Source organism: Rhinoderma darwinii, chromosome 13, assembly GCF_050947455.1.
Source record: "Rhinoderma darwinii isolate aRhiDar2 chromosome 13, aRhiDar2.hap1, whole genome shotgun sequence".
NCBI classification, from domain to species: Eukaryota; Metazoa; Chordata; class Amphibia; order Anura; family Rhinodermatidae; genus Rhinoderma; species Rhinoderma darwinii.
The window spans coordinates 24,614,341-24,639,048 of NC_134699.1; the positions used below are offsets into that span (position 1 = coordinate 24,614,341).

General features: G+C 41.6%; 1 protein-coding gene across 2 annotated transcripts; it reads left to right on the top strand.

Annotated features, from left to right (window-relative positions):
• Positions 1–2,762: 2,762 nt before the first annotated feature.
• Positions 2,763–20,665, top strand: CDK5RAP3 (CDK5 regulatory subunit associated protein 3). Of its 2 annotated transcripts, none has more exons than XM_075845310.1 (14): positions 2,763–2,833; positions 4,734–4,779; positions 6,428–6,559; positions 8,046–8,146; positions 10,933–10,981; positions 12,198–12,376; positions 14,830–14,966; positions 15,404–15,557; positions 15,632–15,724; positions 18,677–18,761; positions 19,262–19,350; positions 19,888–20,093; positions 20,206–20,377; positions 20,535–20,665. In XM_075845310.1, the coding sequence occupies exons 1-14, from the start codon at positions 2,828–2,830 to the stop codon at positions 20,598–20,600; spliced, it is 1,515 nt and encodes a 504-aa protein (XP_075701425.1). In that variant the 5' UTR covers positions 2,763–2,827; the 3' UTR covers positions 20,601–20,665. The 2 variants fall into 2 exon arrangements, with proteins under 2 accessions (XP_075701425.1, XP_075701426.1); XM_075845311.1 differs by lacking the exon at positions 2,763–2,833 and adding an exon at positions 2,855–3,196.
• Positions 20,666–24,708: the final 4,043 nt, after the last annotated feature.

The following is a 24,708-nucleotide window of genomic DNA, read 5'->3' on the forward strand; positions in this document are numbered from 1 at the left end:
TATATATTCATGCTTGATAAAGGTCCTATAGCAGGACAGAAACGTTGTAGCTTGTGCTGGCTTAATAAACCACCATTTTTTTCACTAACACGGAGTGCTGTGGGATTTTCTTCAATATTAATCTATATCCCCTGGATCGGGATTACCTGCTTGCACCTGAGACCATCTTGGAATTGCATCTTGAATGCTGCTGCTTTTCTATTTGTGTATATATATATATATATATATATATATATATATATATATATATATATATATATATCCACATATCTATCTCATATGGGTGTGTTCATATGTGGAGAGTGGAATGTTGTTATATTACATTTTATTACATGCAATACCTTCTTTATTGGTTGTGCTTATGGTGTGATATGACTTAATGGTGTTATATAGGATTCGTAGAAAGTCATGAAATATAAAGATGACTCACACTGGGTACATATGCCTGTGTTTGCCAATTTTAGTCATAGAAAGTATCTTTGTATTCCTTAGAGCATTTCTTATTTTTGGAATGCAGGGACCAGACCTAAATAGAAAAATACTTTATAGTATTACTAGATAGCAAAGAAGGACTCAAATATTGAAAGCCACGCATAAATCTTGGGTGTTGATCAATATAGCTGGGGTCTACTTTGCCCTATCCCTTGGTACATTGGTCTAAATTGGCATATCGGGAGAACACAACTGCTCGGTGGGTTTACTGGTTGGCACTTGCCTTGCACTGGGGTCCTGGGTTCAAATCTTACCAACTTTTGTGTGGGTTTCCTGCCACACTGTGAAAATATACTGACAGGTGAATTGGCTTCCTATGAAATTACCCCTAGTTCATGTGTTTGTTGTTTATAAAGAACTAAGATTGTGAGTCCCGCTGGGGACAGGGACTGATGTGATGGTGACAATCTCTGTGCAGCGCTGCAGAATATCTTGGTATTATATTAGTAAATTGCCAGGGGTCCGATTTTTCCAGTAAAAACTGCTGTTTTTCCCATAAAAAAAAAGTCACTGCCAAACCACAAAAGACAGGGCAAGTTGAAAAAACAAAGTGGATGGGATTCCGCACAATGTAAGGGTCTGCTCACTTTACCTTTGGAGGCTCCGTTAGGGGCCACCGCCGCAGATCTGGCAGACATTACCGGAAACAGTAGCGCAATATACTGCGCTACTTCAGGTAAAACAACAGACAGCCCGACAGAAAGCCAATGGAATCCATTAAAGTCAATGGGTTCCGTCAGCCGCCGGTGGTGTCCATGTTGTAACTGAACCATTGCGTCCGACATTCCCTTGTTCTCTGATTCAAATGTGAACAGGGCTTTAAGCTAGCAACTGTTTATCTTTTAGGGCATTTTTTTTATGGCTTTATGCCGCATATTCCCCTTTGCCTTTTGTTTGGACACAGCACTGCTATGCAGTTTTCTATAGGGTCATTTTATTGTGTGACAAACCTTACGTTCATCAAAGAAATTGTCCAGTTTAGAAAACCCATTTCCATATACCTATTTAGGAAATTCTGAGTGGATAGAGGAGCATCTACTGTTCAGGACGCTCATCTTTTGGCCAGAGAGGAGATCGGTTACAGAGAGCATCTCTGGAGGACCTGTCCTGTATTACACCGACAACCCATTGATATGAATGGGCACTGTGTAATGCTTCATTTCTGCAGTGGTGGCGCTGTAGGAAAATTCAACACACTGCCAGGTTTCCCCACAGATTACAGCTGATCGCTGGTGTACCCAACAGGGGGACACTTTGTGATCAGTTTATTGCCAAAGGACCCTTATAACAAGTAGGGATTGTCCAAATCGGAGAACCTCTTTAACACACACGCTTTACCAGAGGTTTTTTTTATGCGGTGGCACAGCACCTGAGACCCAAGCCTGAAAGGGGATCTTTCACAGAGAAGTCCTACCAAAAATAGCTCAATCGGTGCAATAGTGCTCACTGTGACCCCTAAAGTCCAGAGGAGGGTGGGTGTCGGGGGAATGTAAACGAGCGATCATGTCTATCTCAGCCGATTGGCTGAAAGGAATCACCTAATATCAATATTTCTATTCCCTCCTTGCTACGATAAAACATTCTATGGTTGCTTTGTAAGGTACAGACTGCAACGCTATGGTTACGTGGTACAAAGGTCCTTGGTGGGCAAGACATCACCGCCTGGGACACGTGCAAAGGGTTATCATTGGTTAGCCTGGGAAGTCATGGATGTTGTCCGGAAGGACCAACGGTTAGCCCAGTGGCGGGCAGGGTGTTGGCAAAGTCTTTTCTCCCCATAGACCAATCAGAGTGTTTATTTTTTGTCCTTGTCCCATACAACAGGAAAGTTGAACTCTGATTGGCTGATTTTCAGAGATTTTTGTAAAGTAGGCTCATTTACTAATATATAAATAAAAGCCATGATAAACAAGATAAAAATCAATCTATAAATACAAGTACTGCTACCTAAAGTGCAAATTATGGCAGCCACATTTTTTTATGTTATTACAGAAACTATTTTATAGGGAAAAAAAAACCTATGTTATAAAGTTTACACTTATCTGGACAAACACTGGCGTTTATAGTTACATCAATAAAAAAAGAAAAGATATAATAAGGTTACACAGGGTTTAGGCACAAAGGTATAAAGCACAAAACAGAATGGACGTTTGTACTGCCCCCTAGCGATACTTCCTGCCTCTGCAACCTACCCATTAGAACGTTCTGTCTTCGATGCGTAGTCCTACTCTAGTCTGTCATTGGCGGATTCCGTGTACGGGCGGAGCTCGGTCAGCTGTGATTGGTGGAAACCGGTGTGTCCGGTACACGTGTCCTAAGAGTCACCGGAGCCGGGATGCAGGTCTGTCTGTGAGGGGAGGGGGCGGTCGCATGTCCGCTGCACGGACAACGAACGGTTCTTGAGCACAGTCACGGACAGTGCAGCGTCTTGTGGCCCTGGGAGTTATCAGAAATGAAGGCGGCATGCAGGCCAACCTGTGGAGCTCCAACTGTCATAGAACTACAAGTCCCAGCATGCATTAGTGGCTGTCAGTCTTTTCTGGCACCTGTAGATCCATGACAGCTGAAGACCTACATTTCAGTCCAGGTTTACCCGTTGTCTTTATTCCATGCCAGTCTCTGAAGGTCTAGTCCGGTACAGTAGTGTAATGCTTTATGGAGAGAAACAGCCTAACCAGGGCCTTCACAATGATGGGATACAATGGTACAGACTCCTCAATGTATTTATGCCGGATCACCGGCCATATTTATGAAGCCTCTGTACCACCTTGTCTTACACGCACGCACGAATGTGTCAGAAAATGTAGTCGCGGTTTCTGAATCACGCTGGGTGACGCTTTCTGCAGTGTCTGAAAACAACCCCAGGTCCGTCTGTAGCCTAGGGTAGCGTTATCAACAGCGAGTTTGCCCTGTTGATAACCTTCTACATGCTGCCCCGGGGGAGAGACCGGTGCCAGTATTAATTGGGCTAGCTTGCTGTGTGGCACTTCATACATCGCAGTAATGTAAGTAAATGTGGCTGCGTTACGACCCGCCATGACTGCGACTTGACAGTCGCAAAAAATCCATCAAGTTTTGATTTCTTGCAACGCATTCACTTACTTTACTGCGAGGTACGCAGCACGACGGTGATTTTTGTACGCGCGGTCAGAGTCACCTTGTAGTCCTAGCCGAAATCTTTCCGATTTGAGTGGAACGCTAAGGCTGGGTTCCCACGTAGCTTAAAGAGGCTCTGTCACCAGATTATAAGTGCCCTATCTCCTATATAATGTGATTGGCGCTGTAATGTAGATAACAACAGTGTTTTTTATTTAGAAAAACGATAAATTTTGACGAAGTTATGACCTATTTTAGATTTATGCTAATGACTTTCTTTATAGACAACTGGGCGTGTTTTTACTTTTTGACCAAGTGGGCGTTGTACAGAGGAGTGTATGACACTGACCAATCAGCGTCATGCACTTCTCTCCATTTGTGTACTCCGCACATAGTGATCTCGCGAGACCACTATGTGCTGTCACTCACTCACACATTAACGTAACTGAAGTGTCCTGACAGTGAATAGACATCGCTTCCAGCCAGGTCGGGATGTCTATTCACAATACTGACACTTCGGTAACGTTTGTGTGGGACTGAGACTGAGCTGCAGTAAACAATGAATGGGATGTGGTGCTTGCTGGAGCACTGCCGCCCCTTCATTCTTTTGATCGGTGGGGGGTCCCGGGGGTCAGGCACACCCCGATCAAATTTTGATAGCCTGTCCTGATCCCTTTAAAAAACAACTGATGTGTATAGCCCCTATTACACTGGCCAATTTTGGCCGGCGTAGCGAGCTCCGATCCGGTGCTCGTTTGCTCCTGTCACAAGGAGCTATGTATGGGAACGAGCAGTCGTTACTCCGATCACTCGTCCCCATATATTATTATCATGTCGACAGCGCATCTCCGTGTTTAAATCGGGAGATGTGCTGCCAATGACGATAATATTTTACTTTTTTAAAATGATACGACCAGCAGATGAACAAGCGTTTGCTCCTTCATCTGCTGATCGCTGCCCTGTTTACACAGGGAAATTATCGGCAACGAGCGTTATATGATCGCTCTGTATAAAACCCCCTTAACAAACAATGTGGGCAAATACTTAGTAGCTGATGGTAAATTGATGTTGTTAATATATTATTAGACATTTAGAAGATACAGTGAACTGTATTTCATATGTTACTCTAATTCATTATCTTACAGGACCTACAAAATGTGCCCATTGACATCCAGACCAGCAAATTGCTGGGTGAGTACGTTTGTCAGGTTTAGAAAGATGATTGCAGTGGGGAACATTTATCAACATGGCTGAAATTGGGGAGAACATACAGTATGCCAGGGGTACTCAACTATTTTTAGTGAAGGTCCATTTACCTGGGCTTGCCATCAGGTGAAGGTCCAAGCCGAATACCAACAGAACAGTAAAGCTATTTTCATACTGGTTGGATTTGCCATAGGCAGTTAGACACGTGGAGAATTCCGAGGCTTATCTGCCACAATGCCCTTTATAGAGAGTGCTACACCGTTCCTGCTGTAGATAGTGCCACACAGTGCCCTTAGTAGATAGTTACCACACAGTGCCCCTTTTAGACAATGCCACACAATGCCCCTTTTAGATAGTGCCAGACCATGCCCCTTGTAGATGGTGCCCAACAGTTCCCCCTGCAGATATTGCCATACATACACTCCCTGAAGAAAGTGCTACGCATAGTACCCCTTGTGTATAGTTTCTATACATTGCCCCATGTAGATATTGCCCTACAGTTCCCCCTTAAGATAATTCCACGCACCCCGTAGATAGTGCCACACACCCGACCTGTAGATAGTGCCACCCCCCCTGTAGAAAGGGTCACACACCTCCCTCTAGATAGTGCCACACCCCCCCCCTCACCTTGTATGTAGTGCCACACACGCTCTCACCTTGTATATAGGCCCTCCCAAACAAATTTAAAAAGCTTGTACTCACCTAGCCTTGTTCCCGCGACAAACGGAGCTGCACGGCAGGCCTCCTCAGCCACTATAATCATGCAGCCTATGAGACGCCAAGAGGGGACACTAGCGTAGGCCGTCGCAATGCAGTGATGTTATTGTGCGGGCTGGTGCTGGGATCCTGTCCCAGCGTCTTATACGCCTCAGGCCCAAAGTGGCCTGTAGCCTAGTGGATGGCGGAGCAGGAAACTGATAGTTCCCTGCTCCGCTATAGTATTCAATTGTATCTGCATCCTATGCACCTAGATAAAATGTAATGTGGCAGTCGCCTGAGGATCCGTCCGTCAAAGCCACTGGTACGGACAACTGGCGTCCATGGCAGTGCGCCAGTTAAGGACCCCTGCAATATGCCTAGAAACAAAACGTATAAATGTTCATACCTACAAGTTGCACCTAAAATCATTACAAAAAATAAATGGGATCCAATATGCCGATTTAAAAAAAGTCATGTATGAAAGGGTATGTGCACTGTTAAAGTATACCCAGCTGCTACTGCTCTGTTCCCTGATACACACTGTAAAAGTTTTTATCAACTTCTTGTCACCACTAGGGGGTAAATGGGTATAGCTTGGCTGTATACAGATTGACATCCTACCAGTGGCAACAGAGTTTTGTAAGTGTGCGGGGGAACAAAGAACGATGCCCTGTGCTAAAAATAAAGTGGTACACCGGAGAATTATCAAGTATATTAGGAAAACTCCAAGTCTTGTAACAGGTGGTCCATTTTAATCATCTTCTGCCATGTGAAATACAGAGAAGGAAGAAAGTTTTCAAAAATATTGTCTGTCAGTCTGGTGCGTTTTCATGTCTCTCAATCAACCAAAAAAACGCATGCTAAAAATGCAACAAAGACGCACCATGTGCACCCAGCCTCAATGTTTGACCGCTGTCATTCTGTTTCTTCACAGATTGGTTGGTCGATCGAAGACACTGCACCCTCAAATGGCAGAGCAAGGTACTGCAGATTAGAGAAAAAGTTAATCAAGCACTTCAGGACATGCCAGAACATGAGGATATCCGGAATCTTCTGTCCGGAACATGTAAGATACTGGGGATGACAAGTCACTTATACGGTCAGAACAACATAGAGGGCCTGATTTATCAAAATTATCTAACAATAAAACTGTCCTTGTTGCCCATAGCAACCAATCAGAGCTCAGCTTTCATTTTTCTACAGCAGCTTAAGAAATGAATACTGAGCTCTGATTGGTTGTTATGGGCAATAAGTACAGCTTTACTGTTAGACTTGAGAAATGTAGCATAAATCGTATCGGGGCAGATACTTCTAGACTGTTTAACCGTAAAACTGCCCTTGTTGCCCATAGTAACCAATCACCACTGAGCTTTAATTTCTTAAGCTGCTCTGGAAAAATTAAAGTTGTGCTGTGATTGGTTGCTATGAGCAACAAGGGCAGTTTTACGGTTAGACAGTTTTGATAAATGTGTACCGCTCATGCAAAGGGTTTTATACCGTGAGGGCTGTGACTATGAAATCTTCATTTTTTTTTTGCCCGACATGGGATCCTGATAGCATTGATTTCAGCCGGACGAGCAGAAGATATAATACAAGTTGTACTATGCGTTTTTATACGTAACGTGAGATACGTGCACTAAGCTCATATTCTTTATTTCATTTTCCGGGGTGGAATTGGGGCTCAATGGACTCGCTGTGTCCCCAGATGCCACGACTGTTTACCTCATAAACCGCAGACCCTTGTAGTACATAATCGGACGTGTGAGGGCGGTGTGTTTGCTGTTTACTCACCTTCTCTGCCTTCCCACATACATCAGATGAAGGGGGAGGGGTGCATTGTTGACATGCATCTCCTTCATGGTTGCCCTAGTTCAAGGAAATGTCTATAGAGATCTTTATAAATATACGGTACCGGCCATAGATGCTTACGCCGGTCTCAGTAAAGGAGATAGTTGGGGTGATTTTCTGCAAATGTACTAAAAGGTTCATGTCTCTTAATACATTTGGCCTATTTTGAAAACTCTGAGCTATGAGCAGGCGTAGATTTGCTCCAATATTTGTGCTGGCAGCTGCTTATAAATAAAAATGGCGCAAGACGTACTCCGAATTCTAGAGTACTAGGAGTACAGTGAAACCTCTCTTAAATTACCACCCAATGCAGGGAAAAATGGTCTTTTAGAGGGGTAGTCCAATATACACAGAATATAGGGGAATTGAATATCGGTCATGGCCAAGATGGTTAGCGGTCTTCTCAGAGGCGATCTTTTAGACAGGTTTTACTATGCTATATTTTGGAGCATGTTCACTAAAGCCTAAAATGTCACACAAATGTTGCGAAATAAAATAAATCTGCAACTTTTTGGCTAATTTATGCTTGGTCTGACCAGGTTCGACAGTTGCTGTTGTTTCCCCCTGCTGTTTACTGATCTGAGAGAGATATAGTGATATAAATAATGAGAAGGCATGTAAAGATATTAGGGCTATTTTCTGAGGATCCAGAATATGATTTATATATTATTATTTTTTTTATATATTTTTTCCATTTATCTTAGATATTAATTACTTCCACTGCTTAAAGATTGTTGAGATATTAAAGGCAACAGAAGCTGCAACCAGGAACCTGTTTGGAAGATACTCGTCTCAGAGAATGAAGGTAAAAATTTTGTAGAATTAAAGCGTACCTTGAACATCTTCTGACCAGACTTAGATATGTTGACGTTTTCATCACTAGGGGTCCATGCGAACAAAAGCTCTGTGGTGTGTCTCTTAGATGAAGGCGACTCTACACTGCATATGGCAACCTAAGAGACCAAGTTCCATACTCCTTCTGGGAGTCTAGGAGACGGTGTATGCCTCCTTTTCTTCATATTATGGACAACCCGCAGCGTGGAGACTGGCCAGTCTGTGCTGCATCTCAGGAGAACTAAGGAAATTAGACTATATTCATGACAATTAGGGGGGGGGGGGGAGCATGGAGCATTTTTTGGGGTGTACTTTATGTGTAATTTTGATTTACATTTTTTTTCTACTTTTATATTTCATTATTATGGCCTGTTCCTAAAAGGGCAGAAAATACCTTTGGGGGACTTTATTATTAAATTTTTATTTTTTTTTTATACCAGAATTTCCAACCGTAACTGGGGCAGGGAAAATCAGCCCTGGTATAGCGACTATTGTCACTGATAGGGCTGTGCTGGGTCTAATTAGACCCAGCTGTAGCCTTCCACTAAAGGCTTCCTTGCGATCATGTGACCAGTCACATGACCACCCAGACCACTGTCTCTATTCTCATTGAGTGCTATGTACGTGGGTACAGAGAAGACAGAAGCGCTGAAAACCCAGTCTGTCTTCTCTCCAGGGTGCCCCACTCGACATTCAGCTGCCCAATCGCTCAGGCAGCATTCTTAAACACTTGCCGTGTATATATACAGCGGTCGGTCCTCAACAGGTTAAAATCATTTGATGTCCCACAGTGAACAGCCTGCAGTCCTCCTACCAAGAGACCTGTTGGAAGAAGGCTTAGGTTAATGTAGGCGCCCATTTGTGGGCTTAAAAGCATATGCAAGTCAGTCTATTTAGGTAATGCTTACCTGCTATTTACTTTCTTCAATTTGCCTGCTCTGTAGCTCTGCTCCATTAGCAAAGAATTGATTTGTGATGACAGCATAGCTAATGGGACTCTGAGGTAGTCTGAAATCCACCTCTTGACTCATCATTGGCTCACACTGCTGCTCTGCCCCTCCTCTCTGCCTCTTTGTTCGTTCAGATTGGCTGTGGTGTATAAGCTCAAAAGCACCGTAAACTGAGTGCAAGCAGAGCTGATTTCCCTCACAACAAGGATAGAATTATTAAGAACGGTAAGTAACTAAACTACCAGTGAGAAAAGCAGATTATCAGGGTATTGCCAGACATATAGTGAGTCGCAAAAGCCTTAGTAAGGGAGAGCCTTGAGATCTACTTTAAAGAGCACATCTTCTGACTTGTCTGTTTTATTAAATTCCCCATGAAATATTAATTCTGGACATATTTTCTTAGAACTTTGTGTTGTGCCGTTCCTCTGTTATTCCTCCTACAAATTTATGAATACATAGACAAGTGATTGTTACCAGTTGGGGTGTGTCCCTACACAGGCTGACGCTGTCCAATCGGTGCTGACAGTTGCCGACTGTGTAGGGGCCTTCCCTTTTGGCAAGGGAAATAGTAACACCCAGTTGTCAATTTATTTATACATTTCCAGGAAGAATAACAGAGGAACGACACAGCTCAGAGTTATAAGAAAAGGTGCTTCAGTATTGTTATTTCCTGGGGGAATACAGGTGTTTACTAAAACAGAAATTTTAGGAGAGGTGACAGGTCCTCTTTAAGGGTATGTTCACACGCTTACTCAAAAACGTCTGAAAATACGGAGGTGTTTTCAAGGGAAAACCGCTCCTGATTTTCAGCCGTTTTTTAACCAACTCATGTTTTTCGTGGCGTTTTTTTACGGATGTTTTTGGAGCTGTTTTTCTATATTCAATGAAAAACGGCTCCAAAAACGTCTCAAGAAGAGACATGCACTTCTTTTTCACGGGTGTCTTTTTACGCGGCCGTTTTACGCGGCGTTCTGTTTCGGAACACGACGCCGTTTTTCCCATTGAAATCAATGGGCAGATGTTTGGAGGCGTTCTGCCTGGACGAAAATAAGCCGTGTGCACGTACCCTAATAGAAGATTTTGGGGTCATCTGAATTTGACCTTCATATGCATGTTAGAAGGAATTGTCTCTTAAGAGAAAGTCATTGCAATCTTCTCAGCAGAAAATGAACTACCGTAATCGATAGAACCTAATATCCCAGATAATGACCAGTATGATGTGTAATTTGGTGAACTGTCATGCAGTCTTCGTCTCATGTTATTAGAAGTTTGCTGTGACACTAGAATGGCTATGTGTATTCAGTTTGCATTTGGTTTGCATGTAATCAAATCGGTGTCTGTCACTTGTTGCTTGGCTTATGTGACGTGTCAAGGCATTTGACACTATCGCATTGTATAATGTTGCACCAACACTCGGTGGAGTTTATATACGAAAACCAATGCAAATTAAAAGCGAAGATTCCAGGTTACATGCACTAGAAATATGACAAATGGAATTCGATTGGTTGCTACGGGCTATTTTTTAATTGTAATCTTATTCACATTTTGTGTGTAGGGATCTAGGCTCCATGCTTTTTATTAAACATCACTGGACATATGTTACATGTAGGTGAATGAGATTCCAGAAAATGTCGTTCCCATTTACACTACGATGGAGAGAGAATTTTTAGGGTACGCTGCGGTTTAAATAAATAAGTTCCTATGTGCCCAAAAAACATTGTTTAGTTAATAAATGATCTCCCTGTGATTATATTTCACAATACATGGTTCCCCCTGTCATTTTATTGTATTTATTCTTTTGCTACAGGATTGGCAGGAGGTGATATCTCTATACCTGGTGGATAATACCTATCTGGGTAAGGTTCATATACATTCAATTACATAATATGTAAAATTATGAATTTGATAAAAATGTAATACTACACAAGTGTTATGGCATACTTCTTGTCGTCTATGAAAACCATATATATCTATGGGTATTCAATAACGCTCTGAGCTGCATGTCCGCCTCCCTGAAAAGTTTTATTTTTCCCATATTGAAAGACTAATCAAATGATCCATAGGAATAAAAATGTATCTCCTGTATGCTGAGCACTCTACCCAGCTATAAAGGACAGTAGCACTCCTCTGTCTTCTGCTCTGTTATGGGGGCACTGTGGTATTTTTCCCATCTCCAAAACTTGTGTTGTGTGTATGTATGATCTTTTTATATGCCCTCCATATGTATTTTGACAAAAATAACATATTTCAGATTTTTTTCGTTGTATTTTTGTTTTTCCCATCCAAATTAGTATTTAATGGTTTAAAATATATGGAGAAAATGTTGGCCACAAATAAAACAGTAAAAGAGCCGTGGGTATGTGTGCACCGGTTCTTCTTGAATTCGCTCTGCTGCCCTATTCAATGTCTTTGCGGATAACAGAAATAACGGAGCTCTGTACTCTGCTGTCCCCGTCAGTCCTATAGATTTTGAATGTATTGGCAACGCGCACGCCCTACCGCTGCTCCATTTAAAGCTCTCCTCACTGTGGTCGTGCAGTGTGGAGGAACGGGGGGTGCGGGTCCCCCGTTCTAGAGTCCTGTGGATAGGTGATAAATGTTAATCTTGGGAGTACCCCTTTAAGCAACACCTGGAATATGATTAGTGTTCCTGTAATATGTGGATATTTCATATCCTGAAAAGTTAAGGACAAATAGCACACTTTCGAGACTTCTTAGGCATGGTTTTTAATGTTTTATTTTTATCTTTTCACTAAAAACACATTATTACATACCCCACGATGATAACAGGGTCCCTTTTCTGACAACCTCACTATTGTCATAAATCAAACAAATGCCATGACCACTTTGGAGCTGTTTGACTATTGCAGTGAATTGGAAAAATCTGACGCTGTATTTATATGAAAGCTTCACGCTAATAGTCTGGATTGTACGGTATAAATTCATACATTTTCATATGGAGTTAAGCATATTTTTATTTTATGGGAATTCCCATCTAAAATGAATAATAATATGATCTGCCGTGTAGACAACTGTAAAGGGGTTAACTGACGGTTCTTCTATCTTCTCTAGCGGAGAGCGGCAGTCTGTTGATGCGCAATGTGAGCTATGAGATCCCGGCATTGAAGAAACAGATGACTCGATGTCAGCAGCTTGTCGTGGAGTGTGAGCGTCGGGCAGAGGAGTGCGTGCAGGGAGCAGCGGAGCAGCGAGAACAATATCACAGCAGTTGCAAGCGCTATGGAATCAACGTGAGTGCACGGCGTCAATGGGACCTGACAGGTTCCAGATTGTCAAACATCCTGCATTAATAGCACTGATGCAAAACACTGATCCGACCAAAGGATATGTTTGTATATCTAGGGTCTAAAACCACGCACGTAGATCAAATATAGTCTGTGCTCAACCCATATAGAGTAAAAAGCACATACATTTTATTGATATACATTAAAATCAGACACCGGGAAAGGCACTTATGTGGGTTACAACAGCCGTCATAACACAACGTAATTCTGTAGAATACTATGTTCAGCATATTGAGGTCATGCTTCGGATGGGGAGGGGGATTATATGCGCTAAAATTAAGGACATTTGATGCCATGTCTTTTTTTTTTTTTTTCTATGCATGTTCCCTATGTTTTTACTGTAAAACAATATTCCTTATGTACCTATCTTATATTTTTTTTTTTTGTTTAAATGAGACACAGGTAATAGACAGACACAATACAAATCACATAAAAGCCAATGGTGAGTATGCAGGACAAAATATATATATATGTATGGTCACAAACAAATAAAGGAAAATAATTTCCCACAAAACACAATAACCAAGGTAGAATGACTGTATGTAAAAGCCAAGCAAAAAAATCAAAGAAAAAAAACGTATGGCCTGGCATACCTAACTAAGACAAAAATGTTTGGAAGGCAAGTGCCTAGGACCAGTGACGGTGCATAATCACCCGACCCTGGGTGGGTATAGATCGGGTTGGGTGGGTATGCATGGTCACTAGTCCTAGGCACTTTCCTTCTGAACATTTACTTATGCCGGGCCATACGCTTTTTTGTACCAGCTGTATATTACTGTTTCTTTGATACTTTTTTTTTTTTTTTTAAAAGGCTTTATTTTCTAAAACGTTTGTACAAAACACGTACCAATATACAATCGATACAAAACAAAAGACGTTCAGAAAGGCATGAGTATCAGAAGGAAATGTCAATCCAGAGCAGATGCCTTATATAACATATACAAAATAAATGAGATTATCTTCCCCAAGAGCCTAACTGAATTCAACTACCATACACACACATTCATCCTTGTGCTCAAACCCCCCCACCTCCCGCCACTTTCAAGTGACAATTAAATCGCAGTCTCTAGAGTCTCCAACCACATTTTCCCGAATTTATCCGGACATTTCCCACTAAGGTAGAGCTTCTTATACATAGGTATATATTTATTTACTAGTTGCAGCCAGTGGATCAAACTCGGGCGATCTGTGCTCTTCCAAGCCATAATTACAATCTTCCGGGCACAGAACATAACAAAGCGAAAGAATATCTTATCATAGCGGGTGTGTATAATGTCATCCATAATGCCCAAGAGGCATATCTGAGGGGTAAGAAGCCGCGGAAACTCATAATGGGTATGAAGAAATTCTACCACCTCCGACCAAAAGGGGGCAACTCTGGGACACATCCACATGCAATGTAGAAAGGTACCAACGTCTGACTGGCAGCGGAAACAACTATCTGAAGTCAATGCTCCCATCCGCTGAAGCCGAACTAGATCCTATGCAAGAACCTAGACTGTATTAGAAAATCCCTTGCACTCACCACTAAATAAAAAAAAGAGGATTCCACCTCCCGCCAGTCCTCCTCTGTCAAGGTAGGGACATCATCCCTCCATCGCAAAAATGCCTTATCAAATGGTCTAGTTCCCATTGATGGAATGAAGGTGTACAAATTAGTGAGAACCCCCTGAGAGATCTGGAGCACCAATCAGGTCCTCTAATCCAGAGAAACCCACCTGAGGTGACGTAGCGCCAAATTGGGCACACCAGGCATGTCGTAGCTGGAGATAATGAAAAAAACATGTCCCTGAAATGTTATATCTCTCCTGAAGTTCAGAAAAAGATACCAAGCCAGAATCTGCATTACATACCTGCCCCAGGAATTTGCCTACTAACAAGCTGTTTAACTTGGATACTTTTTTTTTTTTGCTTGGCTTTTACATGCAGTCGTTCCACCTTGGTTATTGTGTTTGGAGGTTTGTGGAGAATGATTTTCCTTTATTTGTTTGTGACCATACATATATATTTTTTTGTTCCGGATACTCACCATTGGCTTTTATGTGATTTGTACTGTCTTTTTTATTACCTGCGTCTGATTTTAATGTACACCAATAAAATGTCCGTATTTTTTACTCTATATTAAACCTCCTGCGTTATAAAATCAACATAGAGTAGTAAGTAAAACAATAGACTTCTCAGTTGAGTGTCTTGATATTTATTAGTGCACTTATTTATTCTCTAATATGCAGACATAAAGAAAAAATCCTTCACCGCACCGAAGACCATACTTCTTAATATGGATCTTCCTGTAAATCCTGACACCTATTACATTGCACAGATAATAGCTCATTCTATTGTTCCCTTCATTACACACCACATAATGCTGCAGCTCCACTATATTTTTTTCCCCGCCGTAGGGAGAAGATGTTCGTAAGGAACTTCAGATGTTAGCTCGCGATGTCCCAGCAGCCCTAAGAAAAGTTGGATCAGATGCTGCTGGACTGCTACCTGCCATCCAGTTGTACCAGGCCTGTGTGTCTTTTGTCTGTGATAGGTAAGCATTGATGCCGTGCATCAGACAGGAGCAATATCTGCATGACATTTGTATGTTCTCCCAACGTTCGTATGTGTTACTTCCATGGCTCATGCTTAGTTTAATTGTCCTCCTATGCTATTGATCCTAAAGCGTGTGGATATCCGACATAGGGAAGTTACATTGTGAGCGTCGGGCGCCAATGTGAAGTTTTGTGCTATCGGTCTTGAAGGGATAACCACCATCAATTTGCAGCGTTGTTTTTGAGATCTTTTTATGTATAAACATCTTTTATGGAATGTATTCTAAGAATATTAAAATTTGGCAAATGTTTTATATCCTGTAACCTGAAATCTAACAATAGCTGTAGAGAAAAGCAAGTAATAAAACATGAAAGTGCTGGGTCTATGATACATAGAAATAATACGGGATTTAAGTATTTCTTTTCTCTACTTCAGCTCCCCTGAACAGGCTCTTCCTCTCATCTGCTATGTGCAGGAACATGGAGATACCACGGTGTATGAGTGGCGAACAGGAGAAGTCCCAGTAACCGTAGAGCGACCAGAAGTTGAAGAGGTTGAGGAGATTTCCCATTCCGGAGAGGAAGGAGATGTAAGTGCAGACATATGTATTCCAAGTCTATGGCCACTGCCACTGCACTTTTTAAAATGTCCTATTTTTGACAGATCGACTGGGGAAATTTGGGACAAACTACAACAGAGACTCCAGCTCCGCAAATATCAGAGGAAATAGACTGGGACATTGTTTCAGGAGCAGAGGTAAGATGCCAGTATATTAACCCCTTAACGCCGAAGGACGGATATATCCGTCCTCAGCAGCTGCTAGTTCGCGCAGGAGGACGGATATATCCGTCCTGTGATCGCGCGGGTACTGACAGTTTACCCACGCGATCAGCGGCAGGAGCACGGCTGTTATACACAGCCTGGCTCCTGCTGCAACTGCCGGAATCGAAGCGCGCGCCGATTCCGGCAGTTTAACCCATTAAATGCCGCTGTCAACAGTGACAGCGGCATTTAATGTGTTTGACAGAGGGGGGAACTCCCTCTGTCTCCCGATCGGCGCCCCCGCAAACAAATCGCGGGTCGCCGTCGGGTTTCCATGACAGCCGGGGGTCTAACAAAGACCCCCAGGTCTGTCTTCAGCATCTGCCTGTTAGGCGATGCCAGAGGCATGACCTAACAGGTTGCCTGTCAGTTTTACACTGACAGGCAATAATGCTTTGGTATACGAAGTATACCAAAGCATTATATATGCGATCGGCATATCGCATAGTGAAGTCCCCTGGTGGGACAAAAAAAAAAAAAGTAAAACCGTTAAATAAAGTTTGTGAAAAAAAAAATTACAGTCAAAGTCAAATAAAACTACTTTTTTGCCCCAAAAAGTGGTTTTATTTAATAAAACGGTCAAAACAAATCACACATACACATATATGGTATCCCCGCGATCGTAACAACTTGACCAATAAAATGAACACATAGATTAAACCGCCGGATGAACGGCGTCCAAAGAAAACGCAAAAAACAACTGCAAAATTCTCTCTTTTCTCCCATTCCCCCCATAAAAAATAAAATAAAAGTTCATCTATAAGTCCTATGTACCCCAAAATAGTACTAATGAAAACTACACATTGTCCCGCAAAAATCAATCCCACGTACGGCCACATCGACGGAAAAATAAAAAAATGACGGCTCTTGGAACGCGGCGATGCAAAAACAAGTAATTTTTTTCTAAAAGGGTTTTTATTGTGCAAACATAGGAAAACATATAAAACCTTTACATATTTGGTATCCTCGTAATCGTGCCGACCCGTAGAATAAAGGTAACATGTTATTTATGCTGCATAGTAAAGGGCATAAATTTATAACGTGAAAATTAATGCTGGAATAGCTGCTTATTTTCAATTCTCTCCTAAAATAAAGTTAATAAAAGTTAATCAATATATTGTAAGCATCTAAAAATGGTGCAATTACAAAATACAACTCGTCCCGCAAAAAACAAGCCCTTATACGGCTATGTCGACGTAATAAAAAAAAAGTTACGACTCTTGGAATGCGACCGTGAAAAAACAAAAAATAATCCTTGGTCATTAACGTGCAAAATGGCCCGGTCATTAAGGGGTTAAGGAGGAAATGTTTAGGGTGATTTTTTTTTTTTTTTAACCTTTAGGGTATGTTTACACAACCTATTTTCAGATGTAATTCAGGCGTTTGACGCCTCGAATTATGCCTGAAAAGATGGCTCCATTACGTCTGCAAACATCTGCCCATTGCTTTTCAATGGGAATTACGATGTTCTGTTCCCACGAGCCTTTATTTTACGCGTCGTTGTCAAAATACGGCGCGTAAAATGATTGCTCGTCAAAAGAAGTGCAGGACACTTCTTGGGACGTTTTTGGAGCCGTTTTTCATAGACTCTATTGAAAACCGCTCCAAAAACGGCCGTAGAAAACGCAGCGAAAAACGCGAGTTGCTCAAAAAACGTCTGAAAATCAGGAGCTGTTTTCCCTTGAAAACAGCTCAGTATTTTGAGACGTTTTTGAGTTTGCGTTGAACACACCCTTACTTTGTCATGTATACAGGTGATCTCTTCCATCATTCTCTTATCCACCCGAGTTCTCATTATGTCTTCTTGTGGACACTAGTAGTTATTAAAGGAGTTGTTCAGTTTGGACTCCACCTCAATGTTAAAGGGATTGTCCAGTTGTTTTTTTTTAAAAATATTTGTAGAATAGGAAATCATACCGTTTTCTAATATATAGGTGTTTTAGAAATTCTGCTCGCATACCTTTTTTTTTTTTTTTCATATAACAGTGAGAGAGACCCCAGTCACAGCAAATGCATCCATGAGCTAACGGAATAGGACTAAACATGGCGTCAGTCATGTGACCTCCCTCACACACATCATGTGACCTCTAGCATTCAGTTAGCAGTAGGGTTACATGACATACATGTGTTGGGGCATCATAGGGGACACATCGATGGGCTAAGTGCATGGGACTAATGGTGAAGTAATGACAAAACAACTACTTCACTGTGCCTGTATTTACTGTCTCTAGATGATTTATCAATTGGCTACCTGTCTCTAGGTCATGTTAATAAAGTTCACTGTTCAAAAAACACAACACAGTGGAGATGGAGAAGAATGTAAGATCTGCTCCTACGCAGACACTGACGGACTTGATACTGAGATGCTGCTGTAGGTAGAAATACTTGACAACTTCTGCTCCTCAATAACCTATCATTCACCTATTATCGGGCTACAGATGCCTTACTATAGACTAATCTATGGGCTATGCAATTTTTTACAAATTTTTTTTTTTACACCGAGGCAACTGCACTGATATATGAAAGGTATGTGAGCAGAATTCCTAATACATGTATATTAGAAAACGGTATGATTGGCTATTCTCTAAAAAAAATATATTAAAAAGAAAGTGGACAACCCCTTTAAACTGATTGCAGGAGGGTCCCAGTTCAGGGACCTCCCTCAATCAGCTGTTATTGTTGTGAAATTACTTTTTCCTGGAGTGTTCCTTTTAAATATCTACTCACAGATTTGAAATCCTATTTTCTTAGATTTGTAGGGAAATATATTGCATTTGGTCATTCTGTCAAAAATAAACACTATAGATCTCTGAAAATACATTCTTTAACTGATTATCCTTTATTACGTAATATGATGTTTATGTATTTTTTTTTTTTCTCGTTAAGGCTACAGGAGCTGATGGCATAGTCTGGGACATCGAGGAAACTGTGCCCGGTGAAATCATCACTGTTCTGGGAGATGGGCATGATGGTGAGACCTAAAACTGAAGATAGTTGATGGAAGACATCATCACTAACCTGTGTTAATGCTAACTCTAGCAGCACTAGTTACAGTATCCATCTCCGGATATGGGTTGTGAATGGCAGTCACATATCCTTTGAGAGTTGTAGGAATATTTAATTGTTTAGGCCCAAAATACAGATTCTCCCTAAGTACAGGTTCTCGGCATTGGTGTCATTGTAAGTTTTCAAAGTAAGTTTCCTGGGCTTAATTCTGGAGAACGGAGATGGGTTCAGTCTTGGTCATTCTGACATGTGGATACTCCATCTCAGTCCTCCAACATTGCTTCTCCCATCTCTGTTTTCTCCCACAGTAATGAAATACATACGTTCTTGAACTTGTGATCGACACTCGCTTAGGAATTGTATTTTTATTCTTGGGTATAGAATTAGGCTTATTGTTTTGAAACCTGTAACTTTTTAAGGTTGACTCAGTAAATTCACCTTTTCTGAAGCTGTGGTGTCTCTCAGTCCCTCCAGGTGTGGCTCGAGGATCTGATGCTCTCACAGTTCTTGAAAACACAGAGACTCGCAATCAGTTTGTCGATGAATTGATGGAGGTGACTGTCCGATTTCCAATTATTGCACCTTATTCCACCATGTTTTTGTCTTTTTCCCTTTCTGTTCTCTTCTCCCTCTTGCATCATGATCATGGTTTTCAGGTTCTTGCTTCTCTTGGCCTTTTGCTATTTTGCTGCATATCTTCCTCCTTTCATTGCATTCTGTATCTTCCTCTCTTTTTATTCCCGATCTTTGCTCTCCGCTTTGTCATCTTGCCTCATCCCTGTGCTTCTCGCCTTCTCTTGTGATCTTTTTTTTTCTTCAATCTTTTGCTTCTTGTTCTTCTGTGTTCCGCCATTGTGCTTTCATCTTTTTTTCTTCTCTAGCCCTGACCTGTCTTCGACATCAATCGTACATTTGTTTCCTCTCGGCTCCTTCATCTTGTTCTTTCGAGCATTATTTCTGCATACGCATATGTGTCTCTCCACTTCTCCTATTTCAACCTGATTTTCTATATTCTGTCTTTTTCATTATCTTCTGATCTCTTCCAAATATTTTCCTTCTTGCTCATCCCCTCTTTTTATTCTCCCTGCCAGATGGAGCTCTTCCTCGCTCAGTGGCTTCAGGGTATTGATGGTGACACTGACATTATCACAGTCACACAGTTCCAGACAGCCCCACCCATTCTGCAAGGACAGACCCGGAAAAAAGTCGATGCCATGTTATTGCATGTTAGAGTTTTAATCGGACACTTAACGGACGTCAAAATGCGCCATCTTTTCCTCATTTTAGCTTCTCCACGGTTAGTATGATTTGTTTTCCCTGTATAGATTCTTCTTGCTGGGATCTCAGCGATTTGTGTTTAGTAGATCAAGGTCTTGGGGTCAAGTTATATGTGTCATATGATGTTACAGGTATGTTGATCGAGTAACAGACCTACTACAGCAGCGCCTAAAGCAAGCAGAGCTCTTAGAGAGGAAGAGAGAGGCATGGTTGGAAAGAGGAAAGTCCGCACAGGAGGAGAAGGAGAGCCTGGAACCTAAGCTTTTGCTTCTTCAAGAGAGGAGTCGTGAGCTTCAGAAGCAGGTGAATGTTGGGACCTAGTGGCAAGTTCAGGTTTAGATGGAGGTGGATAGCTAAGTGTCCAAATGCTTGCTTGTTTGCTCTTTTAGCAAGAAGCTGGGCTTGTTCAGAATGGGCCAAGAAATGGAACAAAGAACAAATGATCTCATTTTTCTTACAGATTGAAGCAGAAATATCACGGAAATATAATAACCGCCCAGTGAAACTTATCGGCACTGGACTTTGAAAGTCATCTTGTGACCTCAGACTTGGGTTTATACATTAAAACATCATGTTTATAAAGTGTTATAAGCGTGTCCTGTCCTTTAAAGTGATATCATTTGAGAATGACAATGACACACTTCACCTTATCTCTGTAACCTGTACGCTTTTTGACCATTCTGTGGATGACACATTCGATCTCCCTCCTTGCTTCTCCCGCACAGTAGCACACTGCGCCATGCACGCCTTTCTCCTTCCTGGCTCTCTAATTACATCCCATCAGAATGACGAGTGACCTGTCACTGCTCATTATTCTGGCTGCTCGTTATCTCTGTTCTTGGGGGGGAAGTTGCACCCTCCAGCTGGACACTGAGTGATGGCATCTATTAATCAGCAGGCTCACGGAGCCATACCTGTAAGCACATCGTGCAGCTCTGCCAGTGGGCGGGAAGCCATGCTTTGTCGTGTTATGACTGGATGAGTTTACAAATGACGCTGCGGGATTTGGCTTCATAGGTGTTATGGGGGCCTCTGCTTGGATGGGAACATGGTCCATGAGTGGGATGCTCTGTAGGTTGTCATTTAAAGGTTATGTTTACACATCGCAGATTTGTTGCTGACTACATCACATTGCAAACTAATGTATCCTAATTTTGCTTTAATTTCCTCTGTAGCTACACAAGATATCTAACCACCTAGAACACTGCATTCCTATTTCCAGCCCTATCTACATAAATACATTGTTTATAGGATCTGCAACAAACAAGTATTCTATGTGGTCAGCACTTAAAATCCATTGTGTTTGTCATTTTTTAGGATTGGAAAGCACTTGTGAAAAGAAGAAATTAATAGGTATCCATAAGATATGGTATAGACTACCTCTAGTACAGACATCAGTGTAAAGTACAGTCTGAAGGCATCATTCCATGGTAACTGATTATAGATAAGAAATGGTAGAATTTAAAGTGATGGGCCTAATGGTGCCATACCCATGAAATAACTGTTGGGCGAACAGTTATTTCTCCCGACTCCTTCATGTTTATGTTTAATGGGGAGATGGGAATAAGCTGTTGCCAGACCCCTCTGACGGTGGCTTATGCCCTATGGGAATATCGGCCATCTGTGAAGTGTCGGGTGGCCCCCCCCCATACACACTAATTCATCAACCGATTATGCCAAAATCAGTGAGTTTGGCCTAGTTTTGTCTAATGTATTGGCACCTTACTATTACCAACATACTTGATCAAGGGATTCTCAGGGTCTATCATCTTGCTTGACATACATCACCTAGGTTTACTCACAGAATACGACTACGTACATGCACGTTTATCATATCAGCCTGAATACAACAAGGATTTCAAAGTCTGTTTTTTTTTAAAATTCTTTCAGATTCTTCAGTTGCTAAAAGGCTTCTCCAGCAATAACAATAGCCGCTCCTTATCCCGTTAGTGACCGGCCCATCGTGTTTCTACGTCGGTCACTAACGGGCCTTATTCCGATGCCATAGACTTTTTACGTTGCGGCATCGGAATAAGTTTACAGAGCAGGGAGCTGTCAAATCTCCCTGCTCTCAGCTGCCAGAGGTAGCTGAGGGCTGGGAGCGTCCCTGCTCTGCCGGGTGAGATCGATATTAGTATTGATCTCACCCGTTTAACCCCTCAGATGCGGTGCGCAATAGCGTGCACCGCATCTGAGTGGTTTTGGAGAGAGGGAGGGAGCTCCCTCTCTCTCCCACCGACACCTGGCGATAAGATCGCCGAGTGTCTGTGTCTCCAATGGCAGCCGGGGGGCCTAATAAAGGCCCCCAGGTCTGCCTGGAGCGAATGCCTGCTAGATCATGCCGCAGGCATGACCTAGCAGATGCCTGTCCGTGTTAAACGGGCAGGCAGTAATACACTGCAATACAAAAGTATTGCAGTGTATTATAAATGCGATCGCAGAATCGCATATTATAGTCCCCTAGTGGGACTAGTAAAAAAGTGAAAAAAAAGTTTAATAAAGTTAATTTTAAAAAAAAATGAAAAACCCAGCTTTTCCCCTCACAAAATGCTTTACTATTAAAAAAACAAAATAAAGTTAAAAAGTTACACATATTTGGTATTGACGCGTCCGTAACGACCCCGACTATAAAGCTATTCCATTATTTAACCCGCACGGTGAACGCCGTAAAAAATGTAATAAAAAACTATGGAAAAATTGCTGTTTTCTGTGAATCCTGACTTTAAAAAAATTTGATAAAAAGTGATCAAAAAGTCGCATCTACTCAAAAATGGTACCAATAAAAACTACAAGTCTTCCCGCAAAAAAAAAGCCCTCATACAACCGCATCAGCGAAAAAATAAAAACGTTACGGCGCTTCAAATATGGAGACACAAAAATAAATAATTTTTAAAAAAAAGCGTTTTTACTGTGCAAAAGTAGTAAAACATACAAAAACTATACAAATTTGGTATCGTTGCAATCGTAACAACCCGCTGAATAAAGTTATTGTGTTATTTATATCACACGGTAAACGGCGTAGATTTAAGACGCGAAAAAGAGTGGCGAAATTTCAGGTTTTTTTCTATTTCCCCCCAAATAAAAGTCAATAAAAGTTAATCAATAAATAATATGTCCCCCAAAATGGTGCTATTGAAAAGTACAACTTGTCCCGCAAAAAACAAGACCTTATACAGCTATGTCGACGCAAAAATAAAAACGTTATAGCTCTTGGAATGCGACGATGGAAAAACTTAAAAAATGGCCTGGCATTAAGGTCCAAAATAGGCTGGTCATTAAGGGTTAAAGTACAAAAGAACAAATATACGCATACTCCCCCTTGAAATCCCCCTCTGCACCCGCAGTGAACATCCCGTGATCCTCCCGGGCGGTTTCTGTTTACAATACTACAGAGCTGACGTGCCCGCTGCAGCCAATCTTTAGTAATAGTGGTCACGTGTACATACAGCACGCCATCACTTTATTGATGTAAACAGAAACTGGCAGGAGACCATTGAGGGATTTAAAAGGAGAATATGGGCATAGTTGTTATATTGTGCTATAAGCAACTGCCAGAAAAATATATTTTTACATCTGGAAAACGACTTAAAATGTTACTGCTACATTGTCGTTGATCCGAATATTTGAACTTTAATTATACTGACAAATCTCTTCACATGCGCTCACTCGATGTTATTCAGCTAAAACAAAAATAATTAAAAGCAAGAATAAGTGTTTAGGATTTATACTGATTAAAAGACTACTATACTTTATATGAGGGACTGTACAGTGCAGCAATATCCTAGATAATAGATCTGCTCATCTTCAGGATGAGTCCGCATGTACCGACTTTGTTGCTATTTTGCCTCGATTTTCAGAAACAAATGCAACTTGTGGACCCGCCCTCAAAAGATCTGAAATCACTAATGTCATAATTGCCGTTCTCCATTTAGATGAGCTTGTTTTAATAAATCGTGCCCTCTGCAGTCAGGGACGTTTTTTGTTTTTTTTTATCAGCAAGCATATCGAAAACTTAGAGCAACTAGAGAAGCACCTCTGTTTTCTTCTATTTGTTGGAGGAGGCAAAATTTCTTCAGGTTTTTTATGTCTGACATCTGACATCTACCCCTATCTGCTTCTTCCAGGCTGCAGCTTCTAATTGGTTCAGTAAGGGGCAGCATACAGGCATTGTAAACCCTGAGGTGTAAGACGTCCTAGGCAATCTGCATGTGTACACGATGACTCCCTATAACCATCATAATATACTCTGGCAGGTTTTTACCTATAATGCCCAAGTGTTTCTACTGATCTCTAAAGAGATGATTTCAGTCTAGGCAGGGAAATAGGATCAATGACATCAGAAGTCGTTTTTAGATAATAGATTCTAGAGGATGTACGTTCACTTGTGTATTGTCATTTAATCACCGGCTTATAATTGTACTTTTGCACATAAGTCTCCCATAGCAAGTGCCTTCTATTTAAGTTTTTGGTCATACTCTTGGTCTCTTCCCTGCCTTGCATTGAACACCATCCCCCCACTGAAAGGCCTGCAATGCTGTTCCCTGTGTCTGGTGTGTACCCATCATCCCTCTGTTTCCTGGACTTCGTCACCTGTCAGTTGTGACAGTCTGTGTCCCCTCTGCATAGGATGTAGT

Excerpts from the sequence above, each read along its gene's own strand:
- CDK5RAP3 (XM_075845310.1), top strand. Across the intron at positions 4,780-6,427 it reads CCAGACCAGCAAATTGCTGG|ATTGGTTGGTCGATCGAAGA; the intron begins GTGAGTACGTTT and ends GTTTCTTCACAG. Across the intron at positions 15,558-15,631 it reads ATTCCGGAGAGGAAGGAGAT|ATCGACTGGGGAAATTTGGG; the intron begins GTAAGTGCAGAC and ends TATTTTTGACAG.